Raw genomic sequence first — 17561 nt, 5'->3', positions numbered from 1 at the left:
TTGTGTATTGAAACTTTCTCTACAGATTTCTTTTCCTTGCTCAGAAACAGTCTGTTTAGTGCATCAAGTACATTTTGTAGGCTTATGCAACAGCACTGGTCTGCAAATCAGTTTAGCCTTTGATTAAGAAAATCAATGAGGTGAATGAGCTGGTAAAGTGGACTGTGTCACCGGATGCTTAAGCGCTTCCTGTTTCTAATGTGAGCTTCTCCAGGCTGCTTTTATTTTCAGTGAGACATGTGGTGCTACGCTGATGATGGGCTTGCTGAGAACACACTTCCCACGATTCAAGAGGAATCCCACACAGGCCAGTCACTCCTCACAAATCAATGTTGTCAAGTGGAGTCGTTTTCGCACTTTTTCTAACCTGGGAAAAGTCTTGCTGTTCCCTTCGCGCTTCACGCTGACATACTGAGCTGCCGGGTACAACAACACCTGACCACTGAGCTCTGTGGGATCTCTGTGCTGTTAGTAATTCTCCATTCTGTCAGATTTTCTGTATTGGTCCAACAACTGAGCAAACAATGTCTCAGGCTCAAAGCCCAAGCTAAGGTTTAGGCTAACACAGCTCAGCTCAGGCAGAGCGGTCTGGTGGTGTGACCATGTGCTGGTAAGAAGACAGAGCCTAGTCTGAGTAATACATTTATATGTTTAGGGCACCAAAACACTGCAGAGGTTTATATTTAAGTTTATCTGTGATGGGCAGAGCCATGGTTAAAAGGACAATCACAACCATCACCTCTGAAATTTGACTGGCCTACACCCTCAAAGACTGCTGTGATAACAGTGCAACCATGGGCAGAAATTACAGAGGGAACAAAAGGGAACGGATGCCCTTTTTTCAGGGAAAACAGTTTTGTCCTCTTCAGTGCATCGTTATAAATATATGATATTGATTATAGTATAATAATATGTATTGAAAGCTCTTGAATGGTTGGGTGGGTCTCACTAGTAGCACCAGGAGAACAATCTGGAATAAAATTAAGTTGAATTAATATGATTTTTCTTTGCCACAAAGTGATGTGTTGATTGATAAATATTGTAGGATTTATGAGGTTATATTTCCAGTGGTGCATGCTAGAAATTTTTTTATTAAATAATTAGCTGCAAGTGCTAAAAATGGACCTGAAACAAAGCTTGTGTGGACGGGAGAAATCTGGGTATGGCATTACTTGGTTTTTGATGCGATGCAAATGCTGACATAAATACAGACTTAGTATTGCTTAAAACAGCTAAGGAACATCCAGACCAGTGCCGCCACAGGCAGTAGCCAAATGGATTGTTAGACTTTAATCACGGGGTTTTAAACTTGGCTCGACTGGAGAGGACAGTTGAAGGGTGATCGTGCCACCCAGTCTGCTGGACCAGAACAGAGCAGTACGTTTTCTTAAAGCTAATAAGATTAGAAAATAAAAGTTTTTTTAATCCAGTCAGAGCTAGAGTTCTGGCAGCACTTTGGCAACAACTACGGTAAATACACAGTGATCTCGTCCATACACATACACACAGTCATGTCTCCATGGAGCTGCATTCGTTTAATAAAGCCCATCTCTAAACTTAACCATAACTATTACTTGCATACTCTGCACTTAGCCTTACCCAAACACTAACGCACATCTTTCCTAAAAATTAAATGATTTATGTAACAGGAACTTGCTTTTAGTCTCCATATGCGACCGTGCAAACAGATTTAGGTCCCCACAACATGAGTAATACCTGTACACACACACACACACACCTTTCCCTTTGGTGTCTCTGAGCCCAGATCAGCATCTCTACATCCACACCTTGCTGAGTAAAGCCTGGCCTCTAAAACAGCTCCATTACCTTCGACCTCCACTTCAGTCCAGTCAGGTCATTCTAAAATCACTCACACTATCACTTGGAGGTTCACCCTGTATAAAAGCCACAGCACCTGTGCCTGCAGTTCACTTGTAATTCAACTGATATAAACTTGTTAGGTGTCTTGTCTCCTCTGCGAAGCCTTTGGGCTGAGGCCAGGAAGGAGATCACTCCTGCTGCCTTTGCAAGTCAACTTAGGTACAGCCAGACACATGCTCTCACTGCAGTCTCCAAAGCAGCCGGAGCTGTAGAAAGCTTCCTTAGCTAGTAAAAACCAAATGATACAGTCTTACTAATCATATGCTTAAATCTCCTTATAATAATTTGTATATGCAACAAACTATCTAAAAGATTAGTCAAGCTTTGTGGAAAGATAAAAAATATTTTGTAGCCTGCAAGAATGTAACAATTAAATTAAAATGACATTAAACTGTACTTTGCCAGTTCAAGAGATTATTTTGCTGAGCGCATGTCTCATTATTTTGTAAGGTCTCAAATTTCACAATGCCTTCTGAGATTAGTGTCTTCATCTGGTCCTGAGTCTAGTGGCATTTTGCATATATAACCACCTGACTGGTTTTTTTTTACTTATCTGGATAGGTAGGTGGTAGGTGGATGTTAGCAAATTACAGATGTGCAGAATGGAACTGACAACACAGCTCCACCCCCCAATCCAAGGACTTCCCTCTATACACAATTACTATCATCACTGTGCAATACTTAGGCTACGTCCACACGTACACGGGTATTTTTGAAAACTGAGATTTTCCGTTTTCGTTTTAAAAAATAATCCCGTCCACACGTAAAGGCAGAAATGAAGGAAAACGCTGCTAGGAACATGCCAAAGCAGCAGGTGGCGATATATTCCTAACCGTGCAGAAATGTTGGCCAATCAGAAGTCTAGAAGCCTCGGTGGGAAAAAGTAAACAAAGCTGGGGCATAGAAGCAGAACCGAGTTGTATGTGTGGAGGGACAGTAACTGTGTGTGTATATGTAAGCATTTAAACACTGCAGAGAGAACAATTAACAGTAATAGTACTGCAGAAATTCATTTCACCGAAACAATAACGTGGCGCACAGTGTGACGTCAAAAAATGCGCACACCTTTGACGCTGCGTTTTCTCCGTTTTTCTCGTCCACGCGTAAATGCAAAAACGGAGTTTTCAAAAATATCCACCCTGGCCGGAGTTTATAAAATCTCCGTTTTCAGTGATCAAAAACGCCGTTTACGTGTGGGCGAAAGGTGCAAACGCATAGAAAAATCTGCGTTTTCAAAAATACCCGGGTACGTGTGGACATAGCCTTAATTTGCATGCAATAACCCACACTGTAAATATATAACACTATTAATTTATTTATTTTTCTGATTTGTCTATTTGTACATTTTATATTTTTGAATACTGTTCATATGTATATAGTGTATATAGAGATGCTCTGTATCCCATTGTACATGTATATAGTGACAATAAAGGCATTCTATTCTATTCTATTCTATTCTTAAAGCTTCAGAGTCCCACTAAAGTTGTTTTCACATTGGTCTGTTCTCAAATGACAAATGCTAAATTAAAAAGTATATGTAGATGCTCAATTAGAAGACAACCATATATGTCTAGATTTACTGAAAGGGCCAATTAGAGCGTTGACACAATTATAAAAAGGTGCAGATGTGAGTGGAAAGTGGTTTAACAGCAACACGCTTGTTCTTTTAAACAGATGCAGTCTTTGTTTCGATAATTGCCAACACAATCAACCAAGAGCAGCACAAATGAGCAGAAGTGACGTGGGTGGGAATACTTCACACGTGCATAGTGTGTTATATTTAACCTAAAAAAGATAATATAGTATAAGCATAGCTTTTATATGTTAATAAGGTTAATGCAGCTGTGCCATGTGGGAAAATATGCACATTGATCTTACATTTCCTGCATGTAGTGTGATGCTGAAAGCATTTACTACAGTCAAAGGGAAGAATCTGACAAACAGCCAGCTGTGACAACAAGAAGGACAGTCGATAAATTTAAAGCTTCTGCAAAATCCTGAATAAGTGACAGGTGACGCATACATCCATAGTTGTCATGCATTTTATAAACTCCACCTCCATTGCTCTAGGTTAAACTCCACCCTGTTGTGTTATGATTTGGGACGGGAATGCTTTAGCACCCAGCTCACGGCTGTGAACTGTCCCCCAAGCTCATTCTAATAACAGCTATCACATTCGTGGTAAGCGTGGACGAGGTAGGATATCGGTTTTCTTCTCATTGTGTAAGTAAAAGATTCATTAAAACATTTAAACATTCTCCTCTCCAACTTCTGCAGTGTGAAAGGAAAACTGCGGCACATACATATGCAATGAGGACAGCCACAAGAGTAACTGAGTCCACATGTTTCCTTTGCTAAATTTTTACTGTGCCTTTTTAATGAGTCACAGCAGTAGCTTTTGCACCAGTGCACACCGTCCCAGGGTGTGCTCACAACTGCAAAGTTAATGAAACTTTTTTTGTAAATTTAACAATTTTTTTTGGTTGTTTTGACAAATATTATAATAATCAATTACAATGAAAACAACAAAAAGAGGAAACTATTCTATTGTAAATATAGCACAGATAGAAAGACACATTAAGTCAAATGCTGCTGGGCTGAAGTGAACACAACGGATAATAACAAGACTTTATCAAAATATGATTTTCTGTTTGCAACACACTAAAGTCCAGGTTATTCATCAGCTAGGCATTTGAAACCATATTTCATCTCCCTGATGGCTGTCCTGCGAGACTTTAGATGCACGTTTTGGCTCTAGGGACCACCCAACATTACTGCCTGTTATGCCCCTCTGCTCCACAATCCTCCTCAAGGTAATAGAGACAGCCTAATCCCTAGATGCTCTGAAAAACAACCGTATACGCTTTAGGCTCAGGTTGGGGCACAGAGGGGAACAACAGCAGTGGCCATTAGGCCAGAAGGACTCGCTGATGTTTTTTACTAAAATGATCAAACATTGACCTTTGTCCTCAAACCTTCAGGAGAAGGTCTTGCCTTTATGACTTCCCCCAATGATTGCATCCCCCCCTCCCCCTTTACCACAGTGCTACAGTGCCGAGCCATCCTGTAATATGATGAGGCCAAGGCCCCATGAGCCATCCCGTAATATTATGAGGTTAAGGCTCCCTGAGCCACCCTGTAATATTAAGTCACAGTGAAGGTCAAAGCATCATGGGTTGTTGATAGCAGCAGAGATAAGAAATATGAGTAACGCTGAGCACATCAGAGATGAGAGATTTTCCCTTCTGTGTCATCATCTTTGGCGTAGTTTAATGTTACTTACCTACACAGCTTTGTGTGTATGGTTTTTTTTTAAGAAGGCTGTTGCTTTTTTGTTTTGTTTTGTTTAAGTTACACCAAACAAATGATCTGCTGTTCAGAAAACGAGAAATTCATACACACAAACACTGTTTGCAATAATTTTCCATCAAAGTGAAGAGTCTAAAGACATGAGTGGTGGCTGAAATTCTAAAACAGGAATGGTCGATTTCTTGACAGGACATAAGAGTGGACAGGAGAGATGAGGAAAGGACGTGCAGGAAATGGCCTGGGGTAGACTCGCCAAAACCAGTAAGTTATGTTGGTCCATGAGAAAAGCCAGGCCTAAAGATCTAGGCCTAAAGTTCAGTCAGCGAGCCCCTTAAAAATCACAGGTCTGCATTCCCCAACTGGTTGGTGAGTGGCTGCTAGAGTGGCAGTTGCTTGCAAAGAAGCGTACGGAGCTGCACCAGAATGTTCCATGCAATTACTATTTCCTAGCAGATTGCTGTGGTCATGTGTAGTTTGCCTGGAAGATGTCAACTTGAGCTGCAGTGAAAAGTGTGTCTTTTCTGTGTTGATTGCGGTGGTAAGGCACAAGAGCCACCTGAAATATCAAAATCTCATAGCAACCAAAGCGGTCAGGATTTTGGTGCAGCATCCCCTTTGTGATATATTTCACCTAGCAACATTAAGCAAACACTCGCCAACATTTTACCCTAGCAACCTGTGGTTTCCAGGTGGTGCCAACTGGTCTCTAAGTCTGAGGCCTTAATATAGTGTTCACTCTCACTGAGTTTTGCTGTTATTTATGGCTGTGTTATTCATTTTCTCCCTCTTTCATCACATGTGTGCTTCAAGTGTGAGAATTGGTCATTTAAACCACTTAAAGCTGCATTTATTCAGGTCATCAACAATATACCTGCCAGGCAGAGATGGGCACTGCCCATACGCGTTACCCGTTACTGTAATCCGATTACTTTTTTCAAGTAACGAGTAAAGTAAGGGATTACTATTGCAAAAACGGTAATTAGATTACCGTTACTTTCCCGTAGGAACGCTGCGTTACTGCGTTACTAAAACCGTGATTTTTTTGCGAGAATGTCTCATGACAGTGACATAAGCAAGTGCAACGTTTGTGAAAACAGCTGTGTACAGAGCAACAATGGATAATATATTGAGTGCGGGAGAGAGTATGAGCGTGCAGCGTTTAAAGCGTGGAAGTACTGACCTTACTTTGAGTTTGATTCCATAAAAAGTGACAAAAACATTAGTGTCCGTTGTGCGTGGGAAGAAAACTTCTTTTTACAGCGAAAAAAATCCCCTAAACTTCCGTAATGGGAAATTCACAGAGAAACTCGCGGATTCTTCCACTGACCGCTGCACACCTGCACCAGGGTAAACCTCCGCCTACCCCACTCCTGCTTTACAGGTGAAAAATAGAGCAAAAGGACCGCTGAGTCTTTGACTTTATTTATTTTCTGCTGTGTTTTACTTGCATCTATTTGAAAGAGTGAGTGTAAACACACAAAAAAAATTATTTTATGTGCTGGAATGTGCAGAAAATAGGTTTAAATATTAAACAAATTTCTTCCAGTAAGAGAATGTTGCATATAATTAATTTCTGCTTGATGCATAAAGTTAAAAGATTAAAACTAATAAAACAAGTTTTAAAAAGAGACTTTTCCATTTGATTACATTTTGTATGATGGATTATGTAGAAAAAGTAGAATTGGGCTGAAAGATCTATCGCTTTATCACCTATTCAGGTTGTAAATCGTGTTTTTAAAAAGTAACTAAGTAACTAAGTAATTAATTACCTTTGAAAATAAGTAACAGTAAAGTAACGGGATTACTATTTGGGGGAAGTAATCAGTAATTAGTAACTGATTACTTTTGTCAACTTGACCAACACTGCTGCCAGGTATGGCGAAGATCAGATGAATGGTTGTTGAAAAAAATGCAAGAAAACACAAATTCCAACAGCAATTGAAAAGATGAAAAGTTTCCAACAGAACAAATAAGCAGAGTGAGTGGTTTAACTTTTGACCCCCTCAGATAAAAGATGAATCTCCAACCTCCAAAGAGAGGATCAAAGGAGTCGGGAAACACCGATGCAATGAAACAAGCCAAAGGATGAGAACTGCTCATCCAAGATTCCCAACAATTCACCTGCCAATTGTGTCCTCTGTTTATTAGAGAACTCCTTTTGTGGTTGACTGGATTATTGCTGAACACTACGAGAATCATGAATCTTTCATTTGGATGCATCTTTTGCTGCTGATTGCTCCATCCCTGCTGTCAAGGTTGACTTTTTAATTGGCCAAAAACATAAGCCTATATAATAAGATATAATATAATAATCCTCACAGGGTTGCTTGCTGTGCCTGTGTCAAAACCTCAGAATAACAGCTTATTGGAAAACAAGTGGTGCTAAAGCAGAGTGAGTGTTATCTTCTCTTATGCAAAATTATTTTCACAGAGGAATAAGACAATCTGAAAAGTGTGCAGAACCACAAAGCTTGAAATAACGTCCACATTTAATGATAACCCCCTTTTTTTCTGGTGATGTCTGTGTAATAAAGAGATAAAGGGAGCACAGTTTGCCTGATCGACATCATAGCCGGGGGCATCGTGTCAGCTGCGGAGTCGTGGAAGGACCACGTCTCCTCCTCCATCAAGATTAAAAGTGATGATGGTAAAGATGGAGAGAATGGCTGAGAAATTGGGAGAGGGAGTTGCAAAGAGAACAGAGGAAGACGGCTGAATGAAGGGAATAAAAGAGATTTAATGATCTCTTTGAGCTTCACATGCACTAATGCCAAGCTTCATGAATGTGTTGTTGTTTTTCTGTGCACCTCAAGGAATATTCCTTTTTTCTTAGCTCAACAACGCTTAAAGATGAATGCATGGGTGCACACGTATGCACTCACAAACATTCACATAGGTGTAAAAATACACAGAATCTGACAAAAGCACACAAACACACAGAGCCCCAGCCTTACCATGCGCTCTTGTCACACCCACACTCAGATTAACTGACGCATATCTGAATCTGTGACTCACACGAGGAGAATAAAACCATGTTTATATATGCACAACACTGATGTATTCATTTGAACATCTCCTGCATTCGATTCCACAGCAATTTCGCAACGAGTTTCTGAGCTGGGATTCTTTGCTTGAAGTATTTTGGATCTAGGATAAAACCTTACAATGAGGGGACAACTGATTCTGACAGGAGTGTGCCAGAAAAAGGCCTCCTTATGTGAAATTCAGTATTCAGAATGAGTCTTTAGCAGCCATGGGAGGGGTTTTCATATGTGCACAAACAAAATCTTTTGCTTCAGATGAATATTTAACAGAACAAAGTTATTCCTGCATCTGCTACATTCCAGTGCACTACAGTAAACTTCTCACCTGAAACCAAGAAGTAAAGTACAAGAAAAGGGAGAAAAGTCTGAGTTTCTACACATCGTGCTCCAACTCAAGACTGAAATCCAGATTTCTGAGAGCTGCCACCAAATTTTAAATGGTATTAAACTGAACTTAACTCCTAAAAAAAATATATATATATATATCCCAGAAAGGTTTCTGTTGCATTGTGTAGACATAAATGGTAGTTGTGGTTAAGTTGTCTAATTCTACAGCAGCACCACTTTTGACAAACAGCATCTCTGCATGGCTGGTTAACCCACAGAAAACAGTGTCTTCGTTATAAATTAGTTTCAATAAAACTAGCCAGAGGAAATCTTCAGGAATTATGAGACATGGCCTGTGTGCATCTGAAATTAACCACAATTGCGGGAGTAGATGGCGTGGCTCCGTCTGGCACAGCATCACCCACAGCTTGTCACCATTACTGTTAGAGATACATTGAGCCAAAACCCCAATTTATGAGTTCTACCCTGGTTTTAAAGCAAGTTAAATAACTAAAGCCATGTAGAACACAACCATTTAACACAACCATCAGTCTGGTATGGTGCAGCCACTAAACAGGACAGGAGCAGACTGCAGCGGACTGTACGGGCAGCAGAAAGGATCATCGGCGCCCCCCTGCCCTCCATCCAGGATCTGTACCTCTCAAGAACCAGGAAACGGGCAGGGAAAATCATCACAGACCCCTCACACCCTGGACACAGACTTTTTGATCTGCTGCCCTCTGGCAGACGGTACAGAAGCCTGCAGACCAGGACCACCCGACATAGGAACAGTTTCTTTCCCCTCGCCATCTCCCTTCTTAACAGTTGACCTGTCACACTGCTCCCACTGCCAGACTGCAACTGCACCTTATGTAAATTCTGTAGTATTCATTCCACCTCATTTCATTCCTGTATTTTATGTATATAAGTTTAGATTAGTTATTTATAGTTGGTTTACACAGCTATGTGTATGTATGTGTAATGTGTGTATATAGACGTGTGTGTGTGTGTGTGTGTGTGTGTGTGTGTGTGTGTGTGTGTGTGATTTACATTGCTGTGCTTGAGAGCCACCATCTACCGGAACCAAATTCCCTGTATGTGTCTGCACATATACTTGGCCAATAAACACGATGCTGATTCTGATTCTGATTTAATGCTGCACTTCCAGCCACTATAATGCACACTCTGTGGAATAAACAGAAAGGTCTTCAGTGTAGCCACACATCGCTGCTACAGGTACAGTATACAAATGTTCAGACTTTTAAAAAATAAAAATACCCATTTAAAGGAGATTTAGGACGAAACTCACAAAATAAACACCTGAAAATGAACAACGTGGTAAAATGAAAGTATATGGTTGAGTTTATGAACATTGCCCAAAGGTGCTACAACTATAAAAAAGCAGTTTATCTAATCAGCCTAGCGCTACTGCTAACCACTTTTAAATATATAAAGACGTCCTAAAAAATGTCAGTTCAGCTATAGAGCCAGTTTTATCCTCAGTAGTTCAGCTGATATTCTAATACTCTATGACGTGATCCGAGTGAAATTTGGGACTCATCCAAATATTTTGAAAGGGTCTAAAAACATACTATATGTAAAATGAACATCTTCCAATTCTTAGGTCTGCCTGGTGAGTGTGTAATACTCTGTCCAGCAGCTAATGAGGAGATATGCCAACAAACTACTATCTATGTAATCTGTACCGCACATTTTCCGAGGTTTTCCTTTACAAAAGGAACAAGCACTGGGACAACACTCCTACACTGACAAACGCCCATGCAAGTGTACCCACCATGACTGTTGCAGCGTGACGTCTCCACCAGCCTGCTGTCCTGATCGTAGCACACCATGGCCTGGTAGCGGTAGCCCTGTCCACATTCCTTGATGTCTCCTTGCACCTTCATTCCTAGGATGCTCTCCACTCTGCCTCCCTCAGGCAGGATGCAGTCTGACCAGTTCCCCACTGGCTGTGCGTTGTACTTATCACAGGGGCAGTACTGCGTCTCACTCAGAGGGTACATTTGTGTGTTCTTGCACTTGTCTTTCTTCTTGCTTCTCCCTGCGGAGTGGAGCAGGATATAGATTAAGAGAATCAAGAGACCTACGTCTGCTGGCATTGACGGATTTCAGCGTGATACTGAGGCTGCTTTCAAGGTCTTGTTTACCCGCTAAAAAAAAAAGACTAGACAACACAGGAGCTGCTGTGCCCCTATGCATGTGGGATACATGATGATAGATTAGGCTTGCCAAATAGTTTCCAGCAGAGTGGGCTCTTACTCAAACAGCTTGATATTTTTTATCCTCACACATGCCGAGCATCGTTAATCACAGATCACTGTGCAAAGAAATACTCTTTTCCTTACAGCAGCTCTCATTAGTAGCTGTTTCCAATGTAAATAAGGAGATGATGTGTGGATGACTGTCCCTCTGATGAGCCGAGGCTTTACCTGCAGTGTTTTTGCCATCAAATTTTCGAGCTGTGGATTCTCAAATTTGTCTTGTGACAGGCGCACAGCTTTGTGTTGTTGACCCTGTCCACAAACATCACAGTGACCAACAGGCAGAAGAAATGAATGCTTCTTCCACCCAGGGATCCAAATGTTACACCAACCACAATTATTTTAGATTTGGTAAAAAAATGACTAAGGCTAAACAGAAATCAACAGGGAGGCAGTCATGATATTAATACAAATGCTTGTGAACCACAGGATAGTGGATAAACCACAAAATTCACACTTTCTCCTTCCTGATTTAAAACTAGAATCAATTAAAGCATGTCTCTAAAAGAGTAATTACCTGACTTATGACTTACTAATGATCCGTCTGCTCTCTTACACATGGGTGAATGGGTCAAAAGGTACTTAAAATTCACATCGCTGGATAACAAAAGCTTCTCAAATCCACTTTCTCACAGTTTCGGGTTGACTTTGTAACCTCTGTGCGCAGTTGTGGAGGTACCTTAATTCTTTACACTATTAGACATGACTGCGATGCACGACGTACCCCCTGGTGACACTGACACGGATCACAAAGGCAGACGTCTTCTCCTAGACTTGTTGCTTTAATTCCACCAGAACATTTAGTTGTCAAAAACTAAACGCACAGATTTTTTTTACCTTGTGTTTCATTTTAAAACTCCTCTGTTGAAGCGCTGCTCAAATCTTCTTGCACTCCTCAAATGTTAAACTCCAATGCAAATAAGTCTGCCTGAAAACGGTTCACAGCAGTGCATTGTTTGTGCTATGCCGCTCTGTCCTCACCTATCAATGACCTCTTTCTGGTGCGGACCCCCACACAGTCAGCTGTGCAAGACGAGAACTTGGACCAGTTGGTCAGCTGGCAGTCATCCTGGCAGGGGAGCTGACAGCGCTGAGTGATGGCAGGCATGGCCTTGGCAAATTTCAGACACTCGCTGATATCGGCCTGCGTCCCGTCCAGCTGGCGGCAGGACACGGCTGGAAGAATGAGAGGAAGTCGGGTCAGAAGACCCCATTAGAACATTAAACATTGTGATTTAATGACTGATTGTTTCAACAGATTGATTGGACGTCGTAACATGAATGGAAAGTTAAAGACATTGTTGAAAGGTGATCAAAAGTTGAATGTTTATAGGAATACTTGTGTAAAAAAAACCATTCAGGTTGAGATGACTAAATACCATTTGTCATGACTGTTACTGTTACAGTTTACTTTACTTTTTTGATACATTTTCCATTTGCAGGACTTCCTCTGAATCTTACTTCACCACAGCATATTTTGATTTTGTAGACAAAACAAAATGTCCTAAAAAGTATTTATTAAAGTATTTAGCTCTACATTCAGCAATTCCAAAATGAGAAACACACTTATATGTTGTATTTGTGCACAATAAAAATATAAACGCAAGGGTCAATCATATTTCATATAGTGTGGTTGCTTCCAGTTCAACCACAGTAGATTTCCCTGCAATGAAGCACGGAAATCTCACTTACGGTAAATGTCTAAATTTTACAGGAAGGAAAAGTTCAGCAAGGTACTCTCAGCTAATCCCTTATTTCCCAAGAGCCTACCACGGCACACGGATCTGCACCTTTGATTTGGTAGAGATTTTACGCCTTTCCTGACACATTCCTCCCATTTATTGAGGCTTGGGACCAACACTCGGAGTACACTAGCTTGTGACTTCCTGAAGCTGGGTTTGTATCTCCTCCCAGTCTCAAACCTGCTCAGTATTTAGGTCAGAAAGCTTGATAACAGTTCAATAATTTAACAACCAGTGTTCCAGTTATTTGTGCATTATGCACACAATATATAAAGTTAAGGTGAGTTGAGTTGCAGAAGGGCTTATAGGCACATTTGGTTTCCTATGGAAAGAAATATCTGCTGTCTGTAGTTTGATGTTATATTTCTACTGCACAGATAAATTGATAGATTTAAACTAAAATACTCAAGCATTTCTCTAAAAAACTAGACAGCAAAAGTGATATTTTTGCCTCATGATATTGCTGCGTTTTAAAAAGGCAATATAGTATATTATACATTTAGCACTTTAATAGAGGTAAAGCTTGACTAATAAAAGATTTTTGTCGGCCAAGAAATATTTAAGGTAGTGAAAACTTCCGATATCACTAACTATGCTAATAGGATTTATATAGATTTATAAATACAAATATTTATATGTATTTATAAACTCTCTCTATATATGTAAACACTATTGGGTTCATTAAATCACCTGAATAACCTTTCAGTTATGTAAGTCACAAGAGCATGTTAGTAACACTGGCACTGCTTGGTTTCTATTTATGGCCACAAGCAGAAAACAAAATGAAACTTAACATTACTCTGAGGCTACAATTCATAAAGAAGATGTCACATTGAAGATTCGCTTAACCAACAAATGATGTTACTTATAAACAAAGATAAATAAACCATTTGGGTCTTGTCCCGGTACACAATAGGCTACAGGAGCCAGGACTTTCCCCTCTAAACTAATTTAATAGTAAATGAAATAAGCTAAATAAACACACACACACACACACACAAAGAAGAAAGGAACTGAGGGGACAGAGCTACTATAGAGCTATACCCCATTTATTTTTTCTGCATTATAAATTTTTTTTCATCATGTCAATATAAAATCTTTAAAAATGATCACCTAATTAAATCAGATATTATTGCTAGTGCGCTAACATTGTCAATTGGCTAGATAGATAGATAGATCTTTATTAATCCCACAGGTAGGTTCCTCCGGGAAATTTAGTTTCCAGTAGCAGAACATAGACAAAAATTTTCTTAGTAAGAAACAGTAAAGGGGACAAAAAAGAATATGAATACAAGTATAAAAATAACATATAGCAGCCAAAATGTCTATTGCTATAGATAAAGCTCTTTCAGAACTACACAACACATCCTACAACCTCTGACAGGCCAAGTAGTTCTTGTGACAAGTGAAATGACTTTGATATGTGAAACCACTGAAGTGCCCCTTTAATTAGGAGTTCTTAACCCACTCGTGAGCACGATGACTTGAAATATAGATTTAAAGGGAGCGGATGAAAAATAGATCAGAACTTTACGATTCAGATTAGCTCTCAAGGGGGGTTTAATAACAATTAAGAAAAGAGCAGACACAAAAGCATCTCTCCTTCAATTGGTTTAAAGCCCAGAAGTCAATTTGTCTTTGACTGCATCATCCTTTCCTTTGTTCTTTCAATAAAGGGTAGTACTTGTGTTGCTGCAATATTTCATTTTCTTGTGATGCAGACATTCTGCAGGGCTGTACCTTCATAGAGAAATCAATCTCTAAGCACATTTTGCTGAACCCCCGTGGGCACCGCTATTGGTTTGGAAAGCCTCCGTCGGCTGGTGTGTTAGGTCAGGTCTTATATTGTTGTGTGTGTGTATGTGTGTGACAGAGTGGCTGTGTTCAGGAAAGAGAAAGAGAACAGCACAAGCCCTCTGTTCTGTGTGTTTAATAATGCCACAGTAGGGTTTTTTCACCCTCTAAGGAAAGCCTCTTTCCAGGTAAACAACACAATACGCTGTCAGGAAACACGGACCAGAAAGGACAGCGTGTCTCATTTGGTCTGAGTCGATGACAAAATGATTTCTGCCATTTGGAAGTGACAGAAGTGTGAAAACCAGTGCAGGAGAGTCTGAACTTCAAGTGTCACATGGCATCAAGTCACAGAGAAGCTGCACAGAATCTGGAAAAATAAGGTCTATAATGGACCTTGAAGCATTTTCATAAACCGATTCTTCTGTCCATTAATGCAAGCTTGCAAAGGCGAGACAGAAAAATAAGCACTAATAATGGCTTTCCATAGGAGCTGGAAATGAAATTGATCATTCTGCGTGACCCCCCTGAAATTGGATTTTTATGAAAGCCTCCTAGGACTCTATAGTGTACCCATTCTCTATAAAATGGCGAGAGGAAATATGCTTTTAAAGAGAGAGAGCCGCAACTCTTTTAAAGTACTTGTCACTTGTGCGTGAAGTCGATATGAACAGGGGTCTGGGCTGTTGTGTGCTATAGGCACGGTGCGGCATCTTCTTCTAAATTTGAGCGAGAGATATTCGATTAAAATTGCATGACAAGAGCCCGAGGTGGAAAAAAAAAGCCAGAAGTGAAACAAGCCAAGCTGTCAAACAAGTCTCAAGAGGAGGATGATAAGGTGTGAGCACATTTCCTTCCCAAACTCTAGAGGATTACAAATAAATAAAAAAATAAAAATAAAAACAACTGGAGGAAAAAAGTAAAAAGAAGAAAAATATCTTTTACTGCTAATGTTTATAGGAGTGTCATCTTCAGTTTGGGCCACGTTGTGTGAGTGGGAGGATTTGATGTGTACTCTAACTAAATTGGCCTATTCTCCAAACGTTGGCACATCCATCTGCTGCTTCATGGCTGGGCTCCAGAGGCTCCGCAATGAGCAAAAATTTAATTTAGGGTGATTAGGAATGGCTCAGGGACGGTGCAGGGGGAAACAGGGGACGGAGAGATTTGTTTCTATACCTCGTGTTTGAAGCCCTGGTCCACAGGTCTCTTGTGCACCCGGAGTGTCCTGTCTGAGAAACCAGGTGACCAGCTGGCACTTCCTCCATTTGTGGGTTTTCCACCTAGAATAAATAAAATAAGTACATACATATAATTGCTACAATAATATTCATTAACACAGCAGCATCTTGTAAAGCACCAGGTCAGAGTCTGAATAGAATAAACTCATTTACAGTAATGCTGTGTTCTGCCCACACAGTATCAGCCCAGTTAAGGCCACATCTGGATGAGGTATTGCATTGGAAATAGAAAGCATGTCCCACTTGACAGCTAACGGTTTTGTCCTGCATGACATGTCATCATGAATGAAAACCAACTCTGCATCTGGAAAACCTCATGACTTTCCAACAGAAAGACAAACATGCTATGAGGTTGACCAAAAGGAGCAATAAGTGCTGCACCAGCTGTCTCGTTGTACAGGCGTAAACATGATAAAATACAACTGAAGCGATGCAGTGTAGCTAGGCAGAACTGTGAAAAGCAAAACAGCCTTTATGATACGCACTGCTTTGGTTGCTATGGTTGGTTTACATTATTTCCGTTAATTATCACCTACTTCTTAATGATTAGCACACCGTGAAAGCACACAGGACTGATCTGGAAACATCACTTGTCGTGTCTCTCAGCACTGAAAAGAAAAAATTGCACATCTAGGAAATGTGTTGTGAAAATAAGAGAAAAGGTCTGCCTGACAAGACAGGTAACAGTGATTTGTGCTGATAAAACAATTACACTAATGAAAAGGCACGATTATGACTCACACAGCCACAGCAGCTGTTCTACAGGTACAAATCTAATCAAGTCTGAGCACAATGAGGCTGAGTGATTTGAGAAAAATATGCCATTTCCAACTTTTCAGATATAGTGCACACATCATTAAATGTTATCTGGTCACTACTTCAAACAAGGAAAATGTACATAACCTATTTTTATTTATTTACTTTTTAAATCTGAACATTTAAATATATTGAAAATAATCCGTTTTGGTTGAAAATAACCATTACATCCGATTGTGGGCCTTGAGGCAACATTTTGGCACTTATATTGGCACCATATAAATGAATCTGAACTGAAAGCCTTACACACAGTGTGCCTGCACGAATAAAAGTGAAATTCATAGACGGATGCAGAGTGGCTGCAGAATAACCAACTTAGAATAACATAGGATTGCTGGATAGCAATTGGCAGTAAAATAAACACTGGTGTTGCTGACTGTGCCGTATGAAAAGAGAAAGTCTAAATAAAGAGTAAAGTATAAAGGGGTCTGTGCTGTTGGTTGAATTTGTATTCTTCACACAGTATCAGGGAAGGGTCTCATTAAACAACCATGCACATACATCCAGAGTCTTGCAACAGGTATGTCTGCTGCCACCACCTAACCATGATGTCACCATCAGAGAGTTAATCTGGAATTACATGAAGAGACAGAAGACAAAGACAGTCTAAACCCACAGAAGACCTGCGGTGCTGCTTCAAAGGAAAAAGGATAGATGCTGATCTTTTGGGGTCTTTTTTGTCTACATATGATGTTTATTCATCAATAACAGCTACTTGCAGCAGCACTTTTGAACTACTTTTAATCCTGCCTTTGCTTTTTGTCTTTTTTGTGTAATGCATTCTTGTATTGACCATGAAATCATGCTTCATCATCACTGTAATATGCACATGCAAAACAAAAAAGCGCATGGCTATTAAATATGAACAAGCTTAAAATATGTTATTGTATTTTGCATAACAACCTCCTTTGCATAGGTCCTGTTATACTCGACTATGTTATCACAAGTGTCAGCTTTTCCGCATATTGTGCAGGCCAATACACAGGAGTGCCCAAACCTACTTCCTTTGTAAGACTTCAAAAGTATGGTAGTGATCAAACATTTATTTTGCAAAATTAGAAATTTTTGGGCAGCACAGATGGAGGACATTTTTCTAAAAAGTCCACCCCTTTTGTCCTCAGACAC

The 17561-nt window shown here is 40.1% G+C and overlaps 1 protein-coding gene across 1 annotated transcript in view; it reads right to left on the bottom strand.

Annotated features, from left to right (window-relative positions):
• thsd7ab (thrombospondin, type I, domain containing 7Ab) overlaps positions 1-17561 on the bottom strand; it is a 214462-nt gene that overhangs the window by 59660 nt on the left and 137241 nt on the right. Inside the window, exons 14-16 of the mRNA XM_087848450.1 lie at positions 15559-15662; positions 11825-12019; positions 10357-10623 (exon numbers count right to left, since the gene is read on the bottom strand). Of these exons, the coding sequence (XP_087704576.1) occupies positions 10357-10623; positions 11825-12019; positions 15559-15662 (566 nt within the window). The remainder of the gene's footprint in view (positions 1-10356; positions 10624-11824; positions 12020-15558; positions 15663-17561) is intronic.

Source organism: Neolamprologus brichardi, chromosome 11 (assembly GCF_056152115.1).
Source record: "Neolamprologus brichardi isolate AB-2024 chromosome 11, ASM5615211v1, whole genome shotgun sequence".
NCBI classification, from domain to species: Eukaryota; Metazoa; Chordata; class Actinopteri; order Cichliformes; family Cichlidae; genus Neolamprologus; species Neolamprologus brichardi.
Note: the sequence above shows the minus strand (reverse complement) of the source record. Positions and strands in the feature narration are given on the sequence as shown.